This window comes from Rhamphochromis sp. 'chilingali', assembly GCF_963969265.1.
Source record: "Rhamphochromis sp. 'chilingali' genome assembly, chromosome: 14".
NCBI lineage: Eukaryota > Metazoa > Chordata > Actinopteri > Cichliformes > Cichlidae > Rhamphochromis > Rhamphochromis sp. 'chilingali'.
In genome coordinates, this window is record NC_137941.1 from 27,103,138 (window position 1) to 27,123,653 (window position 20,516).

General features: G+C 40.0%; 3 protein-coding genes across 7 annotated transcripts in view; 1 reads left to right on the forward strand and 2 right to left on the reverse strand.

Annotated features, from left to right (window-relative positions):
• Positions 1 to 1,260: 1,260 nt before the first annotated feature.
• The window catches only part of dgkh (diacylglycerol kinase, eta), a 93,555-nt gene continuing 74,299 nt past the window's right edge, over positions 1,261 to 20,516 (reverse strand). For 3 of the 5 annotated variants that reach the window (XM_080902175.1, XM_080902178.1, XM_080902177.1), the window contains 9 exons: positions 20,303 to 20,416; positions 20,076 to 20,210; positions 17,395 to 17,555; positions 17,181 to 17,286; positions 16,425 to 16,517; positions 15,726 to 15,845; positions 15,068 to 15,173; positions 13,672 to 13,802; positions 1,261 to 5,777 (listed from right to left, as the gene is read on the reverse strand). In XM_080902175.1, the coding sequence (XP_080758301.1) occupies positions 5,691 to 5,777; positions 13,672 to 13,802; positions 15,068 to 15,173; positions 15,726 to 15,845; positions 16,425 to 16,517; positions 17,181 to 17,286; positions 17,395 to 17,555; positions 20,076 to 20,210; positions 20,303 to 20,416 (1,053 nt within the window). In that variant the 3' untranslated portion in view covers positions 1,261 to 5,690. The remainder of the gene's footprint in view (positions 5,778 to 13,671; positions 13,803 to 15,067; positions 15,174 to 15,725; positions 15,846 to 16,424; positions 16,518 to 17,180; positions 17,287 to 17,394; positions 17,556 to 20,075; positions 20,211 to 20,302; positions 20,417 to 20,516) is intronic. The other 2 variants (XM_080902176.1, XM_080902179.1) reach the window with 1 other exon arrangement.
• On the forward strand, positions 5,788 to 9,858 carry LOC308409431 (uncharacterized protein; the record flags this gene model as incomplete). The annotated part of the gene is made up of 4 exons (XM_080902182.1): positions 5,788 to 8,738; positions 8,946 to 9,103; positions 9,194 to 9,326; positions 9,400 to 9,858. The coding sequence occupies exons 1-4, from the start codon at positions 8,706 to 8,708 to the stop codon at positions 9,856 to 9,858; spliced, it is 783 nt and encodes a 260-aa protein (XP_080758308.1). The 5' UTR covers positions 5,788 to 8,705.
• LOC308409430 (uncharacterized protein) lies at positions 10,378 to 12,452 on the reverse strand (the record flags this gene model as incomplete). Its single annotated transcript, XM_080902181.1, has 2 exons — positions 12,259 to 12,452; positions 10,378 to 11,617 (listed from the first exon to the last, which is right to left on the reverse strand). Exons 1-2 carry the CDS (start codon positions 12,435 to 12,437, stop codon positions 10,378 to 10,380), a joined length of 1,419 nt encoding a protein of 472 aa, XP_080758307.1. The 5' UTR covers positions 12,438 to 12,452.

A 20,516-nucleotide genomic window follows, 5' to 3' on the forward strand; every position in this document is an offset into this window, starting at 1 on the left:
ATCTCAAGCTAAGGTTGCTTTGATAGCAAACATCAACTCATCTGTGTTTGTCATCTACCACACACAGGTCGGGTCAGAGCACAACAGTAACATGGTTTGCAAACCATTAAGTAGTAGTTTAGGAACTGTGGGCAGGAGCTAAATTCTGCTGGAAAAAGAAATGGACGTCTCCATGAAGCTTGTCAGTAGATAGCATCATGAAGTTCCCTTCCTGGTAAACAGCAGCACTGACTTTGGACCAAAAGCAGCAACAACAGCTGCTGACCTCCCAAATTAGCATGTGGAAACTTCACACTGGACTTCAAACACTCTCCACTGTTCCTCTTTCCTTCCTGACTCTTGGATGCTGATTTCTAAATGAAATGCAACATTTACTTTCATCTGAAAAGTGGACTAGGACCAGAGTGCAACAGTGTGGTTCTTTTTTTTTTTTTCTTAGCCCAGGAAAGATGCTTATAATGTCTCCAGTTATATTGTGATATTAGGAATGTAACAACCGAAGGTTTTACTCCTGGTCATCCCAGTTGCTTGTGCGCCTTTTACTACCACACTTTTCACTTCCAACGAGGAAAATTGATTAATACAGCTCTCTGCAAACAGGCAACTTTTTTAGCAGTGATGTTCTGCAGCCCTGTTGATGATCATCTGGATAACCACAACTGGTCTTCCCCATGACTGTGGTTGTGTGTACTGACCTACAATAAGAGATGTATTGTAGTCATACTATTTGAACAGTAATTTATTCAAACTCTGATATGATTGATATGATTTTATTTGCTTTATTTTCTGTACTGCAGGTCACAATTATCAAAATGAAAATAGAAAATGTCTTTGTAGGCATTGTTGTTTGTATGTGCCTGGATATATTCAAATTTACCCCTTTTAAATTTTCTGTGGCACACCTGTATACTGTTCCAGTGTTGGATGCTCCTGTTAAACGCAACCAACGTTTCAAATAATGAGTGTAGTGTATGTGCAAGTAATCCATTTGCAGTGTTGGAGAGTAACGGAATACATGTACCGCCGTTACGTATTTAGAATACAAAATATGAGTAACTGTATTCCGTTACAGTTACCGTTTAAAAAGGTGGTATTCAGAATACAGTTACTTTGTTGAATTAAATGGATTACACTGCGGTACTTTCCTGTTTCATTTTGTCGCGGGTCAGGACTGTTTGGGTTTTGTTTGACAGCTACGTTCTGTCGTTCCAGGGACAGCGTTACGGTTGCCATGGTTACAGGGCGACGCTCTCTCTCTCTTTCTGCGACTGTGTGTTTCCTGGGTGAGAGAGCGCCTTTTCGTTGTTGTTGTTGTGCTAAGCTAACAGGCAGAATGCTACAAGCATAGCTCTAAAGAATGTAGCATCATGGGCAGTGTAGTCCGTGCTGCAGGGAGAATGCACTGCCATACACGTTATGTGTCTGTGAGCGCGAGGAGGGAGAAAAAGGAGTGGAAAGGTACGAGTTGTCGTCGAGGAAAAACGGGAGCTGGAAGCATGTAAATATAATAATAACCACTGCAGCCAAGAAGAGTGCCTGACGAGCCCAGTTGTAAGTAAGCTATTAAGACTCGACTGTACACCGTGTTCGTGTTTTCCTCCGAAAACAATAAGTTCCGTTGGAGCAGCCTTTCAACGCCTCTCTCTGTCTCTCGCAAGAAAAATTGACCCACACAACAAAGTAAAGCTATTTTTCGGCTATGAGCCGACAGGGACCCCGCCGTATTAGTCAGAGGTCCCTTTACTACAGTTCGGAGTCGCGGACCTTCAGTAATAGTAATAAATCACACAGCAATAGTACATTCACGTTGTTGTAAAAAGCACGATAATATATTAAGTAATCCAAAGTATTCAGAATACGTTACTCTCATTGAGTAACGTAACGGAATACGTTACAGAATACATTTTGGGGCATGTATTCTGTAACGGAATACATTTTAAAAGTAACCTTCCCAACACTGTCCATTTGAGATAAATGTTCAGGTTTCAGACTGGACTCAAAACTTCAGTCACTTTTTTCTTCTATTGTTGAGAACTTGACTGATTTAAGCTGAATAGTATTATCAGCAGACATGTACCAGTGTATCTGGTGCCATGTACAACAGTCGCAAAATACATTTGAAAAATTAAAAAGTTATGAGTGTTAACAATGCATAGTTTGCCCACCAGAGGGCACTTTGAAACGTTCCCATTGGCAAAACACCTGTTTGGAATGCCACAAAAACAACAAACAAGCTGATCAAAGCAGAGAGAGCATAAAAGAGTAAACAAACCAGCCAGTTTATTTAGGAAATTTGAGTATGTTTTGTTGTTCTTGTCTAAGAAAAATTAATGGCTGATATACATTTTCTGGTCACCACCTTCGTGCCACCCCATTTAAAAAGGGCTGTGTTGCATTAAAGGAGATAGAATGGCACTAACGTGTTCCATTTTCTCGACATATTTTGAAATTATAAGACACAATCCTTTTGTTTAAAGTGTTAATGAAAAAAGAAGAGCCTGTCAGATTGCATATGTATCCGATTTTATTGAAGAAGAGAGATATGAATAGGTAGCCTGTTTCAAGGCACCTTAAAAATGTACAACAAAAGCTGAACCATTTATTTATTCAGAATACAAAAATACACATCTCAGTGACTCCAAATTGTAATAAATAGTTAACCATGCATTCTAACCATAAAAAGGCACAGAAAACAGTCACTTAGTAGTCATAAAAATGATCAACTACTTTACCAAAATCATCCAGATAGTAATACAGGTGACAACTGTAACATTATATTCCAAATGTGAAAACACAATACACATCATATCATTTAACCTTAGGCAATAAATATGCAAATATTGTCTATACCTACATATATCTCCTTAAAAAGTAAAACTGTGCCATTGTAAACATAATGTAAACAAATGAAACTCACTTTTCTCCCAACGCTTCGATAACCACACCAAGTGTTAAATCCATCTTTTAGAGATCCTTGCATGGGTTTCATTGGTTTTTGAAAACCAGGCAGTTTGCAGCATTATTTACAGACCACTGGAAAACACAGCAAGGGAGAAAGGTGGCAACTTCCACTGTATATGGCAAGGTCAAGCTGGAGCCTGGGGCCAAAATGCTTCAGATTAACAGAACCTGGCAGACACCCTGGACATGCAGACGCCATTAATGCAGACAGACACAGCTCATGAACTGCAACAGCATCATTCACAACTTGCGTTTGGTGACTGGCGTGATGAGAGTACATGGATGTGAGGCCAAACTTCAAGAGCGCTGCAGCAAAGAAGCAGCGTAGAGCACCCTAGCACTGTATAAAGCACATACTAACAGAAAGGCTTCTATAACAAAGGGTTCTGGTTTACAAAAGGCTAACTGTCATTAGTCTCATCTATTTAATGGATAAAAGGCATATGAGACTAAAAAGATGGGAAGGTCTGACAAATTTGTAGTTTTATGAACACTGAATGATAAAAACTCAAATTGGACTGTAACTTTATTTATGCCAATGAGCACCTGATTGTCAGCATAAGGAGCTGGAAGATAATGCAGTTTAATGGTGTAATCCAGGCCTGTAGAGGTGTGAGATGTGATAGATTGCCCCCTGGTGGAGGGAACACACAATTCCAAAGTTTCGTTCACATTCTGCTAGGGTGGCATATTAGTCTATGGGTGTGGCAAAATTTTCAATTATACTGTAAAATTAGCTGGCAATGAAAAGTATACAACTGTACAATATGCCACTGTTGTAGTACACACACTTGAATGCACACGTTACAACAGGATACATGAAGTGAACACAACAGTCATGCCTGCCTAATCTCTCCCATTCGCTGGCACAGTCCTACTTTAGTGTATCATCTTGGAAGCACAAAGGAGCAAAACTATAAACTACTGAACCCCTGGAAGAAATCTGGAGTAAAAAGCTGTCTGTCTGTCTCTGGGTCTAACTTTGAAAATCCTCAAACCTCGAGGAAGAGTACAAAAGAACGTTTACAAGGTTTTTCTGTGGTGTTTTTTTTTACCCACCGAGGAACATCATGTTTGGAAAGTTTCAGAGACAGTATCAAAACAAGAGATTAAAATATTGCACCATCATTAGAATACAACAGCATCATCATGTACAAGAGATTAGAACAAAATCAACAACAACTGGTATGGTGTAATGTACACAATCGAATGTGTGGGCTGTCGACAATGCATGCCATGTCTACAAATGCATCAGATTACACTTACAAACATTGTTTGCATACACTGGTTTACTGTATATACAGTGCATAATTATATACAAACTTAGCATCACATATAGAAATATACCCTGTAATGCCACCAGTCTTAAATGAAACTAACAATTAGAAGTAGCATTCTAGCAAAGTCTCACTTGGAATTTGAAGGAGAAAAAAACTGAAAAAGCTGCACTTGAACAATGTTAAGCAGACTGCAGATCAACTGCTCTATTCAAAACTCATATCTAACTCCTCAATAGTGTTAAATACTGTATTAAGTTGCCAAAAGGTAAAAAGTTGAGGTGAACTGTTAACTCTATGCAATGATATGAGGATTTGCACTTGCATGAAGCAAGAAGTAGAAAGTGCCTGTTTAAGAATTCCTTTAAAAAACCTCTACAACCCTATAGTATAGGTGGTTGGCGTCTGACCAACAGTTTTACTCTCTTCCTGACTAATACAGCTTTTTCCCACCTAAAATGAAATTAAGACTTAAAACCTACTGGCTTATTAAATAAAGACAAAACTGTCTGATGATTTCTTCGACATTCACTTTGGTACAGATTTTTCACATCCACAGAGAACGTGTCAACTTATTAATTTCATATAATCATAACTCATCGATAACTTGTTTAAAGATTTCTTACGATGTCTACCATTAAAGCACGTCTTACACGAAATGACTCAAAATATGGCACTTGACAGAAACCTTTTAAACATGTCATTATCATGCAAACAAAATAATTTAAAGCTAGAATAAAAAGTTGGATTTAGACCAAAAATGATGTTTTCAGTAGTAACAAATGGCATTATAATACTTAAGTTATGTAAAACTTGTTCAAGTGTCATTTTGCACACACACACACAGACACACACACCCACACACACACGCATACACACAAAAAAAATCAAGACACTAATCATGCAATTAAACACATCTAAGGTTGAGCAAGCATAGCATGCAACAGTATCCCACTGTTTTCAAACAAAGCTTCCAGACAACCACCTGCATGGTCCAGATTATTCTGTTCTGCATGTGCAGCTCTGTAATGTGAGGCAGAGAGCCAGCAAATACATTTTTTACACAGACTCAACTGAAGCAGAACCCCACACCTATGGAAGTCTTAGTTTTGCTACTAGTTTGTTATCACAACTCAGACAACAAGCTGTCAACAGTAAGGTTAGTTGCATACCTGATTATGTGCTATGAATGGTTATTAAATAAGAAATGGCTTTTTTGTGTGTGTGACTTCCATCAGCGTTCTCGATTGTCATTTTGGCACCAAAGAACAAACAAACACACGCACATGTATCTTGATCACGACATCACACAGACTTTCTCAGCAGAGGGATCAAATATCCATCTCTCCTTCAATACATATCTCTTCCGCCACTGCCTATGGTGCTCCCAAACACTTCCACTAAGTCAGGAGGAATGCACGTTTCCCCTTTCTGGTAGCGTTTGCTCCTGGGTTAGAGGTCAATCATGGAGGCCTTGGCCAGGTCTTTAGTTCCCTGGAGAATTCTCTTCATATGACCCACTTTCGATATCCCCAGATCCTGAGGGCCAACAAAGACAGGAATTAAAAACACGCTGAGAGAGGTCTGTTTCACACCATCATAAATAAATGTCGAGTGGGTGATATAAACAGTCTGGTATGAACAGCACTAGAAATCAAACGTTTAAAGGCTACACACCAGGTTGCTTCATAATCTATAGTGGGAGAAATCAGTATTAATAGTGTCAAAACTATAAAATATTAATAATTAAAACATTTCATAGTGATCTAACAAATATATCTTAGGAATATTTAGGCAAATCATGTCCACAGAAATATATCTTTAATCAAATTTTCTTTAGAAGCTACTAAAAGCTATAAGGTGGGCTGCCATTCATGTCACATTTGAGATAAATTATGATATATATAGTTATCATTTGCAGAAAAATGTAAACTGAATATAAATTTCCACTGACATCATGAGCAATGTGTTAATGAATAGATACTAATGTACCAAACTAAGACTGTGAAAATGGTTCGATGGTTAACTTGCCATATTTTTTGCTCTGGTTTTGGTCAGCACCTTCTGTGAAAATGATCTATTGCTTTGGCAGCTAAAAGCCATAGACTGTATAATACAGACTTAAATCCCTCTTGTTGAAGGGAGAGGAAAACTGATTTTAGAAAAGTCTCTGAGAAAATGAGCTCTCAATTGCCAGTATCTATCACTAAGCACAACAGCTTCAATACATCATATGGCATTAATATTGTCTGTAATGATACGATATAGAGTAACCAAATAAAAAAAAGGTGGATAGCTTTTAATAAAGAAGTTGCCTCCAGTGTCTTCAGATTTTCATAAAGATCCAACCCTCAGATGTTCAGTTCATGTTTGACTGTTCAAATACCCCGGTAAGTATGTTCATTTAAAGCCTGAAGTCAACTAGTGAAAACCTAAAATCCAAATAAATATCATAATCACATTAGTTTCAGTATGCTCCCAAAGCTAGCTTACTAGCACTAGTACTATTGTTAGCTTATTAGCTACAAAATTAGCTACAAATATGTTATGAGTAATTTTAAAAGACCTGGAAAAAAACCCAAGGCTTCAAATTAGTAAACCAAAATGTAACCTTGTCTTTTCTGATCTTATTAGATGCAACAAGCATCGGCAATTTGTTATGTTTTCTAACCATAACAACTCCTCCAGCTCAAACGGGAGGCAGAATGGGAGGGGGGACAGCTGTCTAGGGTCTGTCCCTAGGGCCTCTTCCCAGAAAAGCCTTGTCACTACCCAGAGCACATGGCCATAGGGGAAGCTGGGGAAGACAATCAACAAGCAAACTGACAGTTTTGCTTATACGCTCAGCTCTCTCTTCACCACAACAAACTGGTACAGCGTTGCATTACTGCAGACGTGGCACCAATACATCTATCAGTCTCCAGCTCCACTCTCCCCTCACTTGTGAACAAGAACCTGAGATGCTTAAACTGTGGGGCGGTGACTCCTCCCTGACCCAGAGTCGGCACTCCATCCTCTTCCATGGCCTCAGACTTGGAGGCTCAAACAACTAGCAAATATGTATGTACGACAAAGGAATCAGAGTCGGTTGGCCTTTAAATGACTCAAAACAATCAATGTATATCAATAAACAATATATATCAGTCACTGAATCTGTACTTTTATCCATTCAAATATAAACTACCAAGCAACATAGACAGCTAGCCACAGTATGACTGAGTGATAAATTGTAAGACAATGAAATGAGGGGCACAGATATAGAACGAACACAAGTATATTGCCATACAAATGTGAACCTGGGTATCTTGTGTGTGTTTGCATAAACAATGGTATTCAATTTTCTTGTACTGATATTTTTAACAAATCAAACAGGTAGATTGATTTTACTTGGCAATACCAGCTTATCACAGATATATTATCAGTGCAAATATCAGCCAATTATTATCCGGTTGTTCAGTCAGACGTCACGGATGACGTTGCAGGTATTTCCGGGTCTAAGTGCTCCTCAAGAAACAACGATGGCGGAGCCAGTGACTTTGTTCACGATTACCTCCTTCTTTAGCGAAGTACCAATTAGGGTTAAAAAGGGTCTTAATTCCTTCAACTCTAGTAAAGTGGTCAGTGTAACCGTTCTCCCAGGCGGAATTATAAAGGGAAGTGTCCAGGCATCCATGAAAAAGAAGATTTACAATGTTGAGGTGAGCTAGGAGTAAGCTAGCTAGCCGACGATTAAACATGAGATATTCTGTATTCTGATGTATTTCATAAAGCACACACACGTACAGCAATGCTATAACAGTGGAAGTAAACGAAGATGAAAATCTACATAACATGGAGGTTTTGGAGAGTTAGTAATGTTAGCCTAGTACCAGTTATATTAGCCTAGTTAACCTGGTACCAGTACACAGAGCAGCGCTGCAAGTGTTTGTTAGAATGTTTAGAATCAGAATCAGAAAGGGTTTTATTGCCAAATGTTGAGCAGGTTTACAACATCAGGAAGGAAGGAACATCATTAGGGTAAGCATTGACTTTCTTTCAATGTAGGTGCATGTTGAGGGTCAGTCAGTCAGGTTCAGCTCCTGTGAGTGCCCGATTGGCAATGATAAGTGCCATCATATGGCGGCATTGTTGATTTGGGTGGAGAAGAATGTGTCTCGCACTGACGTGGAATGTGTGTGGAAGAGGGTAAAATCATGCAAAGCAGAAGAAATTACTGCCAAGAGAGTGTCTGTGATGACACCCTCAACAACACAAGGTCAGTTATTTATTTAAAATTTGCCCTTTGAATTAATTATAATAATTATTTTCTTAACTTTTTAAAAAGCATTGTGTTTTATATGCTAAAATTATTATTTATTCAGATTACTAAAAGCTTTTTTTTTTTCAGCTGGAATCGAAAGACCTGTCTCCCAGGAGGACAAGGAATGGGCAGTGGCATCCCTATCGAAATTGCAACGTTTTACTGGGATGGGTTGGATTTTGAGTCCTGAATGCTCTCAGGTACTTTGATATTTACTTTAACATGTGGTATAAATTGTACATGTATGTAAACTCTTGTAAACTACATACAGCAGACTGTTTGCTTCCACTGTCCCCACTTTATTTTTTACATGTATTTTATATACTCTGTACCTGACTTTGTCTATTCTGTGGTCAAAATTTCTTGGTTCCATTAAAACCTTTAAAATCCTTTTGCTTTAAATCTAGGCTAAACCAGCCAAGACATTTGATGAAGTGCTGAGGAACCTGGGATTTCCCCAAGCAGAAGACAAGGCTCGTTATCTCTTGGCATCACTGGCTGTGTCTGACGAAGAGAAGAAACAGATTGAGGAAGCAACAGTTGGGCAAACGAAGAATGCATTGTGGTAAGAAAGTGCTTTGAAATTAATTCTGTTATGTGTTAAGTAGGAAATTTTAGTTAACTGTGTCTCTTAATTTGTGTTTCTTTATAAAAGGTCAGCATATCGCAAGAAGAGAATCACAGCCAGCAACTTCGGTTTGGTCCTGAGTGCAGTCCAGCGGCGCTCATACCCCCCTTCCTTATTTAAGACTCTGCTTGGACAGTACAACCTGACAGAAGGATCTAAAGTAAGTTGTTAGTAAAAAGGGTCTGTGCATCTAAGAATTCCTTTATGACTAAGTTGTATTTTCATCCCCAAAGGCATGTGATTGGGGGATCCTTCATGAGCCAAAGGCCAAGCAGTTGTACACTGACTGTACTGGTGCAGCTATCAAGGAGAGGGGACTGTTTTTATCTAACAGTGGCCTGCTTGGTGGTTCTCCAGATGGGACTGTCTCTAATGAGTGCATCATTGAGGTGAAATGCCCATGGTCAGCCAGAGCCAAAACTGTATTGGAGGCTGCAGAAAGTAAGGACTTTTTCCTACAGCTGGATGAGGCAAGTGGTTCCCTGGTATTAAAAAAGAATCACAACTACTGGCATCAGATCCAGGGCAACCTCTATCTCACAGGGGCGAAAAGCTGTCACTTTATTGTTTGGACTCCATGTGACTTTTTCATCTTGCATGTGGATAGAGAACAAACTTGGGCTGTTAACATTGAAGCGTTGGAAACGTTCTACCGGGAAGTTTTTTTACCCCATATTTTATCGCAGCTTTGAATTCATATCAGCATGAGTAATTTATCAGTCCAAATGTTTATAGTTAATTTTAAAACTATTTGGAAATTGTACATTTTTTGTCATTGTAACTTTGTAAATATATTCAGATAAATTCTTAAATTATATTAATTTTTGATTTGAAAAAATAAAATGTTTTGGACAAACTGTTCCTGAAAATAAAGAGTAACACATGTATCTGGTATTCTTCATTTTAATTGAAAATGCATAGCAGGAAAACTAGGCAGTAATCAGGAAGCTGGAATGGAATGAAAAATGTAACAAGCCATTGATAAAAACAGAGTAAAACATTATACGAATCACAAATGAGACCATTCTCAATTTGAAACTATGCAACTAAGTTGTTTTTATGTTGTAACATCCTGAGTATACACACAAAACAATCCACTTAGGAGTTATAAATAATAAAAGTAAACTTATTCAACAGTTGTGTTTTCTGGTCCACAAGTAGTTAGAAAATGACACAATGTACTTTTACCTCTGAACTCTCACAGGTATAATTTATTCAATTTCACGGAGAATAGGTGTTTGTAAATTTGTAAGACACACACATGCTTTCAAGATCTTATTAATATTTTTTTTTAACTGATATGGGATGTGATGCAAAATTGAGAAAACTTTCAGTCTTTGAATGGAACGCTCTACATGTATTCTTGCACAGGAAATCTTCCTGTTGTTGTTCACTTCCTCCTGTGTGAATTGTCCGTTGGTGAGGAAGGACGGAATGTTCAGTGAGACCCCTTCTGGTAGGATGTCCCGAATTGTGAAGCCCTTATCTGCAATGACCATGTCACCTGGTTGTAGATGTTGCAGTACTCCACAGTCAGCTGTTATGGCCTTATCTGAGGCACTTCCACCGTACAAGTTGCTTACAAAGGTTATTACACCATTAGGAGCCACACCAATTAGAGCCTTTAGTGTGGTCCGTCCTTTGTACTGGCTGTACAAATGACTTTGTGTGTCAAGTCTCTCTGTGTTACAAACAGAAACTTCCGTGCAGTCAAGCACAATCCTGCAGTTAGGAAATGGTTGGAAGCAATCTGGCAGCGATGTTTGATTCTTGGCTCTCGAGGGAATGTTGTTTTCCAGCATGCCAACATACAAAATGTCATACAGTGCACTAACAATTGTTGTAAAAACATTAGTTACTGTGCCTCTGCTGCAGTTAAACCTTATTGAAAGGTCTTCATGACCAAAATTAAGTTTAAGCTTGATCAGGGTTAGAAATAACTGGTCAATTAGGGGCATCATTTGGACAGTCCAATCAGAATGATATTTAAGATCAAATCTGGAAAGAAGCGCTTCTAAAAACAGGACAGAAGCAGCATCGGGCAATCCAGTATAGTACTGGACCCTTTCAGGATTGTCAGATATTTGACTGAATGAGAAAGTCTGCTTCTGCTTCTCTACTTGTTTTTTAAGTTTTTCATTCTCTATTCTTAGCATGTCATTCTGAATCTCTAGCACCAGAAGACTTTGGGAAGAGCTTGTGGAACTTGCAGTATCTGTCTGTGTAGCTGCATTGTTGGAATGATGTGGCTCATCTGATATTTCACTCTGATTTTCACCAATAGCTGGGACCTGCTCTTTTTTCTTCTTTTTTCTAACAGGGTTGTGGTCATCTGGGAACTGAAAAGACTTCCCGTCGTTCCATGCAAATCTTGTTGGCCCCGCAGCTTTTCCTTGAGGGAAGTGCCAACTGCAGACTCTTGAGTTGCAGTTTGGGGTGAAGTTTTCACGTCTGTGGAAGTGTTTAAAAAGACAGAGAGAAATTTCAGATCATACGCTAGCCCTCCATTAGTTATGATTAATACAAAAAAAAAATAGAGATAAATAATAGAGAGAAGCTTCTTTCATCCAGATGAGAGAAGCTTCAAGAAACTTAAAACTTAAAGAAGTCCAGATGCTTTTCTTACACATCGTTGTACTAATTTGCTTTTAAGCTTACCAGAAAGATAAGTACTGGCAACCTTTGCTAGCTATTTGTTGGTTAGGTCTTTATTTTGGTAATTAACTGGCACATAGGCTGGGGATTGTAATGTATTTTCTTACATAGACATCGCTTTTTGGACGTAATTTTTATTCCTCTGAGCGTCGAAAGCTAACTAAGGTTCATATATATAGCGAAGTGACCCATAGCTCTCAATCTTTGCTTGGAGAAATAAAAATGACTTCAAAAATGCAACAACGTCTTTGTATTAAAAAAAACACAATAAAATCCATTGTCTATATAAGTACAATTACTCGTAAAAGCCAGTTTGTCTTTTCGTAGCGGGTTTTAATTGTTCATCACTAGCTATATTAGCTAACTAAAGTAAGAGCCCACTAGCTCTTATCTTACAAATTTATTTACATTTAGTTACATTTAGAGTTGTAACATACCTTATCAACTTCAGCCACTTCCTCTTCTCTCTCTTTTCACAAGGAAACCGGTAAAATGACAGATTAGACTGTTGTTTTGAGCCAGATTGGTTAAAACAACCAGGAACACAGCATTGTGTCATATTGAACACAGGAGCGTTTAGACCCGGAAGTAGGATTCGTCGGATTCGTCGCGTCATCACTGAACAACCGGATAGGATATCTAAAGATACATAGTTGTTGCTTACCAGTGTTTCAGCTTAACGTGTGTAAAGAGATGGTCGAGAAATCAAAGGAAAATAACCTTAAACCTTGACCTGATATGGTGTGGGGGGTATTTTGATGCTATTGGTTTATGTCCACCTCTCTGTGTAGAGAAAAGAGTCACTGAAATGTCAAATCAAAATTATTCTGAGTGATAACCTTTACCCTATGATGAAACATTTGTATTTTTATGGGAGTGGTCTCTAGGATAAAAACACCCTCATCATCAGTTTTCATCTGAGCACAAAAAACCCCACGAAGCATTAACTGTGCAACTGAGAAGATTGAGGGAAAAAAAGTCCATACTTGATTTAAATGTGGTTCATAATAACTTCAAGTTTGTCTTCTTGTGCACCTGTGCTTGGCTTCCAGTGTCCTTCTATTTTAAGATCGTTACCTCGAGGTTCAGTGGATATTACACAACCCAGATCAACATTATTATTATTATTACGAGTTGCCTTATACACTTCACTACAGTGTATTATGAAAATAGCATCAAAAACCACAGTCATGTTCTAACTTACGTTACACAGTAAAGAATGTGCTTTTGACTTTTTTTGACAGATTGTTTTAAAGTAGAATGCTCTAGTCCTCATGTTCTGATATACACGTTGACAGTATAATCTGAAACTGCAAGCTGTTTTGTTTGACAAGTGTTTATATGCATACGACTGAAGACAGTAGACACTGTACAAGCTTTCGAACAGTTCCTAGAAAGGCTATGTTTCTGCTCCCTTTGTTCGCTCCACGTTCATGTTGCAACACAGTTTTTTCAAGACTGCCACTATATGCATTCATTTTTTTCTCACTTTTGCCCTAAGCCTAACTCAGTTTGGTCTATCCACACCGAGCCCCTCCTTGACCTGAAGGCTTCCCCCCCTTTTCAGCAGGTATACAGTGTTAGTGGGTTACAGCAAGTCTTTTTCAACAAGCCACGATCAGACGGTAAAAGCCAAGCAGAGCGATGCAGCGCAGCACGAGAGGTGGCAAAAACAGGGAGACATCTAACAGAGCGAAAGAAACGCAGCACACCAAGAGGGTACAGAGAGAAAGAGTTGATTTTGGATTGGAGGAGGGGGTTCACACAGATTCACTGAGATGTGACAACAAGTGGGTACCAGTGTGTGTGTGTGTGTGCGTGTGTATATGTGTGTGTGAGTGAGAGAGTACCTTCAGGTCCCTCCTCTCCAGGTGCAGCAGCTCTGAGCCTCGGATGTCGTGTCGGATGAAGGTGTCTCTGTACTCCCCCAGACTCAGCTGTTCCAGCCAGATGCCCACCTCCTCTGTGCCCCATCTTTCCACTGTACACGCACACACACATGTGTGCACACGCACACACACGCACAAAAATGCACACACAGAGCAGAGCAGAGAGAGGCTCAGAGTGCCTCACAGGTATGCAAACGCACTGCCACATTCCACAAACTGTCACACTCTCACTTCTTTTAACCACATATACTCTGTGAATGTGTCTTCAAACACACACACACAACCTCACCAATGGACACAGATTGTGGTAAATCATTGAAGAGAGAGATGGAGGGGAGGAAGGGAAGAGAGAGAAGAAGGGAGGAGAAAGAACAATGACGGCAGCTGGTAGATGAGGAAGGAGTGGGACAGAGGCCAAAGGTTGGTCAGAACAAGGCAGTGACCAATGGCGTTCACGGCAGGCTGGGAGCATGCACATCATTGACCAATATCAGCGCACACAGAGAAAAGTAGGAGGTAAAGGGAGGCGGAAGCCTGTGCAATCTGCAGGAAATACAGCTCAACTACCCAGGAAAATGCCCCAGATAGAAGGAAGGGCTTCTCAGTATACTTATTTGTACACAGCAACATTGTAATCTCACTGTCTCCTCATCTACAAATCCTATATTGCCTTTTCTACTCAGTTTTTCTTTTTTGTGTTCATATGAACTCTTCCATCTCTGCACATGTGTCCTTGGTGCACAGACTTGTTCTTCTCCCGACTTTGTACCTTCTGAAAACATACTGACAGCTGGATAAGAGCATGAAAAGAGGGGAGTATGCAAGTTGATGGTCAGGGTGTGGGATGTTAACACCTCAAACACATTCAAACACATTCTTTGTGTTTCTACTAGGGGACGACAATGGAGTACAACATTTATGCATGGGCTTCAAAAACAACAGGAGTGAGGGGCAAGATAACCAACATGAAAGGTAACCGTGATGACTCTGGGCAGAAACAAGCTGTTCTTGTGTGTGTGATGGAGCAGTGGTCAGCTTTACATTACTGAAGAATAAAGTATGGTACCACTTCCCGCTAAACATCTTGCTTGCCATTAGCAAGTGAATAGCAAGTGAAATAACATCTGTACCCTTTCAATTCAACTAACTTCAAGTTATGATTAACAAATCAAAAATTACTATGATTTTATTGTTATCATCCTTTTTAATAAGAGGTGGAAACAATTATACAGTGTAAATACAAATAAGGCAGCTGATAAGTAAGTCCCTCCCAAGGCAGATGGGAGGGACTTACTGATTCCTTATCCTGAGTTTTTCCAGTTTGCTCAGTACTGAGGAAAAGTGGACACAGCCCTACCTGATTGAGGGCTTGTCTTCTTGGTGGCCTTCTCCTTCTTGAACTTGGGCACTATGCGAAACATGCTGCTGCGACTGTTCCTCTTGCCGTAACCCAGAGAGTGATCCTGGTACATAAGCACAGTCAACCTATAGCCTTTTATTTAGCTACTCGACTCTCCTGTTACCTGAAGCCATGCTACACTGAAGACATACAGGACAGCTGCAAGACAGCTGTGTGAACACTTTGGATTTAGCTGGTCAGTAACTGATCAGTCAGTCATCTAAGCCACAAGTATTAATATGTATGCACACTATGCTTAAACCGATAACAAACTATTATTATCTTTCAGTCCTGGTGGGAAAGTTACTTAGTGACAGCCTCCAATTAGCTTTTGTTGTTCTGAGTTTTTGTTTTCCAAATATTTTTCCCTGTCAGAATACTAGGGATGGACAAGAACAGCACAATGATTTGTGTGTTAAATTTGAAGCTCATATTTGTACTTTCAGTGACAATGTGACCATATTTGAAGGCACTGTTATTGCAGATAACTCCATAGTGTTCACTTTTAGCTTTGAGTTGCAGGAGTACACAATGTACCTAATGTCTTCTATTTTACAAAGATACCACACACAATGGAGCATGTGCATGCAAACGCATATTTACTGAGGCTGCTTACCTCCTCATCATTGGGCTGCAGGATGTGGTAAAGCCAGGGGATTTCTCCCAGTTTCCCAAGTTCCAGCTCCACGCTCTGCAGAGCGCTGGACAGCTGCTCCTCCTCTGGTGGGTCCAGTTGCTGTAAGGATGACAGAGAACAAGGTGAATTTAACACACCATAATGCAACCTTAACATCAGGACCCCAAGTTATAATAAAACCACAGACTGTAAATACAAGATGGATGTAGCAGCAAATGGCAAAATCCTGTTATGAAGTCTCAGAGTAAGCATTCTTGCATTCCCCCTATGCCAGATGAGCGAGAGATGGATCTAGGTATATATTTTACACAGCACCCTAAGAGGACCAGTGACTAATTCATCACAAAACAGGTCTGCCTTAAAGCATAGCCCACTTGACTTTCTTGGCTGCAGTGGACACCACGACTTACAAAAACAACATCATGTTGTATTCAGCAAGACCAGAAACTGGTGACTTAAACTATAAACTGATCAGGAAAGTATTTACGAAGGGCACAGAGCAAGTGAGCCAGGGGCTGTTTTCCATAACAAGACTTCTGTCTGTGATCCCCTCCACCAAGATTCTTTCACCATTAGAAATAATCTAGTTTTAAAGTACACTGCCTTCAAGTCTTTGTTTCATAAACATATAAAAAGAAAGTAGGATTGAAACAATCTATTTCAGCCATGATAACTCACCAGAGAGACTCGGCCCAACAGAAGAGACTCGGTCTCATTGTGGAGTGCCTTCATAGTGCTGGCCACCTCAATGGCTGTGTTCCGAGTAAGGCTCTGTAAAAAGAATTCAATGTTACACACCATGAAAAACAGAAGCAGAGTGCACATATTTCACACAGTTCTAGATGCTATTTTAGTAGCTTAGCCTCTCTTCAGGGGTTTAATATAATATAAAGTAAGTGCTTATAATCAGAATCAGAACAAGTTAAACAACCCTTAAAACATCAATTAACAATGGAGGAAATTCACACATTGCCACATATAGTAATTACTTAAAGGGCACTTTTATTATTATATTAATGGCCAATGAAGAAATAAACTTAGCTTAACTTTTAGCAGCAGTTCAACTAAAACTGTGGATGCTGTAAACTGGACTCAAGTACTCAAGTACTTGACTTTGTCATTTTGAAATATGGCAGAAAATACCACATTTTAAAAGATTTGTCTGAAACACAGTGCCTAGCTTTTAAAGATTCAAATATCTCAAGAGCAAGAAATTGCACCTGGAACAGTGCTCATTAGTCTCCTTAAAACAATAAGTGGTACATCTTAAATGTAAGCTTTGACTTCAGTGACCTCTAATGGCAAGAAAAAGTCATTTTTATTTTACAAGAATTAATTATTTTAAACGGCAGTTTTAAGGATGGAACAGTGAGTTGTAAAAGACTTTCTCAAGACAATGTCAATGTCTCAAAAATCAGGCTAAACCCAGCTCACCTCGGGGAACTTCGGGTGTGTTTTGTTGATGGCGTGTGATGCAGCATTAACAGCGTGAGCCAGTTCCTGCTCTAAGAGCCCGTTCGTCTTTGCAGCCTCACATATCCTGTGATTAGACAGAGCGCAGTCAGTGAGCTTAGCTCAAGGTAACAAAGTCTGGGAAGCCTGTCCACACGGCGACTGATACCTGATATTCACATCAATTCAAGTTTACCTTGTAATGAGCTCTTCTGCAGCCCGGGCACACATCTGCACCAGGCCTGCCTCCTCCTCTGTGGCTAGATCCACAGACTGCTGAGGGTAGAGGTGAGGTCGCAAAGGAGGCTTATCATACTTGAGCTTGTCCTCCCATGACTTCAGTGTGTTCTCAAAAGCCTGCGGGGTAATTTTGAAGAAAACACAGATAAGTATATACATATATATATATATCAGGGGTAGGCAACCTTTCTGATGGCGAGTGCCATTTAAAATTTCCTCAGAAGTCAGTGTGTCATATGATTGCATTAGCAATAAATTTAATAACGCTCTATATGAACAGTTACACAATATATAGAACCACTTTATAGAATCATATTTGTTTGCAGATGTTGGCAGCTATCAGCGAATAGTTATCAGCTATTTTGAAACAAAAAAAGACACTTTTTATCCATAACAGCAGATGGACTGTACAACAGAAAATACAAATGCTATTTATGGTCTCCTCACAACAATGATAAGGAAAAATAAACTAAGCCAATATGGCATGTCTGTTAATACAGAGACACACATGTTAATGTGATCTCTGGTCTCCCACTCAGAGACACAGGTCTCCGAGTGTCCAGCATTCAGACGGCTGCCTGAGGACACTCATGTGAGAGAAAATCTGCTCACACAGATATGTAGAGCCAAATACTGTCAATAAGGCCTCTGCAATGTTCTGAAGACAGTTAAACTTGTCAGGTAGTGATGTCCAGCAGGTGAAAATGCACAGCTGTGGATTCCAGCTGCTTCGATGTTGCATTAACTGGCATTAACTCAGCCAGTTAATGCGAGACAAATCTAACTGCTCATTAAAGCTTTCTGGTTTGATCAGAAAATAAAACATTGGTCCATACACCTGAAAGGCCCAAAAGTGCATTGTGTATCCATGTATCTCCGTGGTGCTGATGCTGTGCTGAGCGGACAGCTCCTGAAGCTTTTGAAGTGTCGGAATGTGGAAAGCTAACAACGTCCCTCTCACCAGTAGGCTAAGTTATTTTTAGCCAATTAATTCAATTCAATTCAATTTTATTTATATAGCGCCAAATCACAACAAAAGTCGCCTCAAGGCGCTTCATAGATACAGAGAAAACCCCCCGATGAGCAGCACTTTGGTGACAGTGGGAAGGAAAAACCCTCTTCTAACAGGAAGAATCCTCCGGCAGAACCAGGCTGCGAGCTGATTTACGATGTGCACCGCTGCTGCGGCCATTTATTTTTTGATGCACCTTCTCAGATTAATTCACTGCGTGTCGTGCCCAGGGCTGGACTGGGACAAAAAAACAGCCCGGGCATTTTGACTAGAGACTGGCCCACCAGGTATTAAAGCCATAAAGCCTTTGAATGAAAACAAACACTGTTGTGACAGTGATGTACACTGTCTTGTTGGTATATGTATGATTTCTATACATTTTATGTCAGATAAAAACTTTGGTTGTAAGCTTCAGATAATTATTTAATAACAGCCAGACATTTTAAATGAGAATAAGAAAGTGTTTCTTATGGTTTCTCTTTCTGGTGTTATTTGTCTCTCAGAAACAGTTCATAACTTCCCTTCAACTCATTCATGTCACCTAAAAGGTAAACCTGTTTCTCCATCACCTGTTCAGCTCTGATGATTCAGTAAGGACATCTCCTGGTTTCATCTTCATGTTTCCCTCTCACCACATATCCAAACCGACATCATGACCAGCAGCTTTACAGCTGTGGCTCCAGCAAACCTCAGCTGATACTAGAAATAAATATTAAATAAATTCTAACAACAGCTGATCAAGCTTAAACGTGCTGCTATTTAGCGCAACCTCGGCTGGTTTCCTCTTTCTGGCGCAAAGTGGGCGATAAACAAACACGAGAGAAAAGCCGATCAGCTGATCATTGATCAGTTTCATGATTAAAGTAGCAACAGGAGAGGGAGGATGAGAGAAGAAGAGGCAGCTGTGCAGCGTAACGACAGAATAAATCCACCTTTGTGTCTTTTCCCATCCTAGACAAACTGCGTCCCTTCTCAGCTCAACACGAAACGGGTAATAATTTCTCTGAATGCAGGACGATTCCGTTTGTACGGGACGGTTGGCAACTCTACTAACTAACCTTATGAATAAAATAAAGTTCACTATCAGTAACATCATAGCACCCACCCAGCTGTATAGAAACTCCGTCATGCATAGTTATTGTAACTAATGGTAAAAAGTCACCACAACGAAAATAAACTCCACCTAAACTTGGTTTATATCTGACCCAGATAGACTGCAGGTCATAACTTCTTACCTGAAGTTCAGTTCACCTGACACTTGAACCGGCGGCCGCCTCGGGTCTCTCCTCCTCCTGCCTCCCCTCTCCCTCATCCACCTGCTGGCCTCCACCACTTGTTAATTTTACTGAATCTGTGGAAGCTCCGCTATAGCCACCACCAAACAACTGAGTTATTTTTACACACCGACCAGCATCTGGCCAATCCAACACCTTTCATTGTTTATACCGTTACAAAAAAAAAAACATCGGCCCACCGAGCAAATGCCTGGTATGCCCGATGGCCAGTCCAGCTATGGTCGTGCCATCAGTTAACCCTTCGCGTGCCAACTGTGGCTTGCCGACCCCTGATATATATATATCTACACAAATTGCTTTTCACTCAGCAACAGCAGCACCCTTCCTCACCCGGTCTCTGGTGAGCATCTGTGCTCTGTTCTTGTGCTGGATCTTGATGACTCCAGGCGGTTGGATCCAGGCCTCACCATCTACCTGAATGGGAACCCCCTCATCACCCAGGATTGTAATCTTCACAGTTCGACACTGATTGAGGAAGACGCTTGGATTAGAATCACACAGTGTACAGACACAGAGACACAATTTGTACTTCATACGGTTTTAACGCATCTGCTCACCTGTGCTATGCGGTGGTGTTGCAATTTGATGACTCTGGACACAGCCATTTGCATGCTCCCAAAAACAGCAACCACTTCCAGGATCTTGTCATCGAAAGATGGAGCACAGAATATCTGCATAAAAACATTTTGGCAATAATGAAATCTATGTCAATGTAATGTAGCTGGAAGGATCCTAAAAGGATACAGTTGCCGCTATTTCAAATTTATGTAA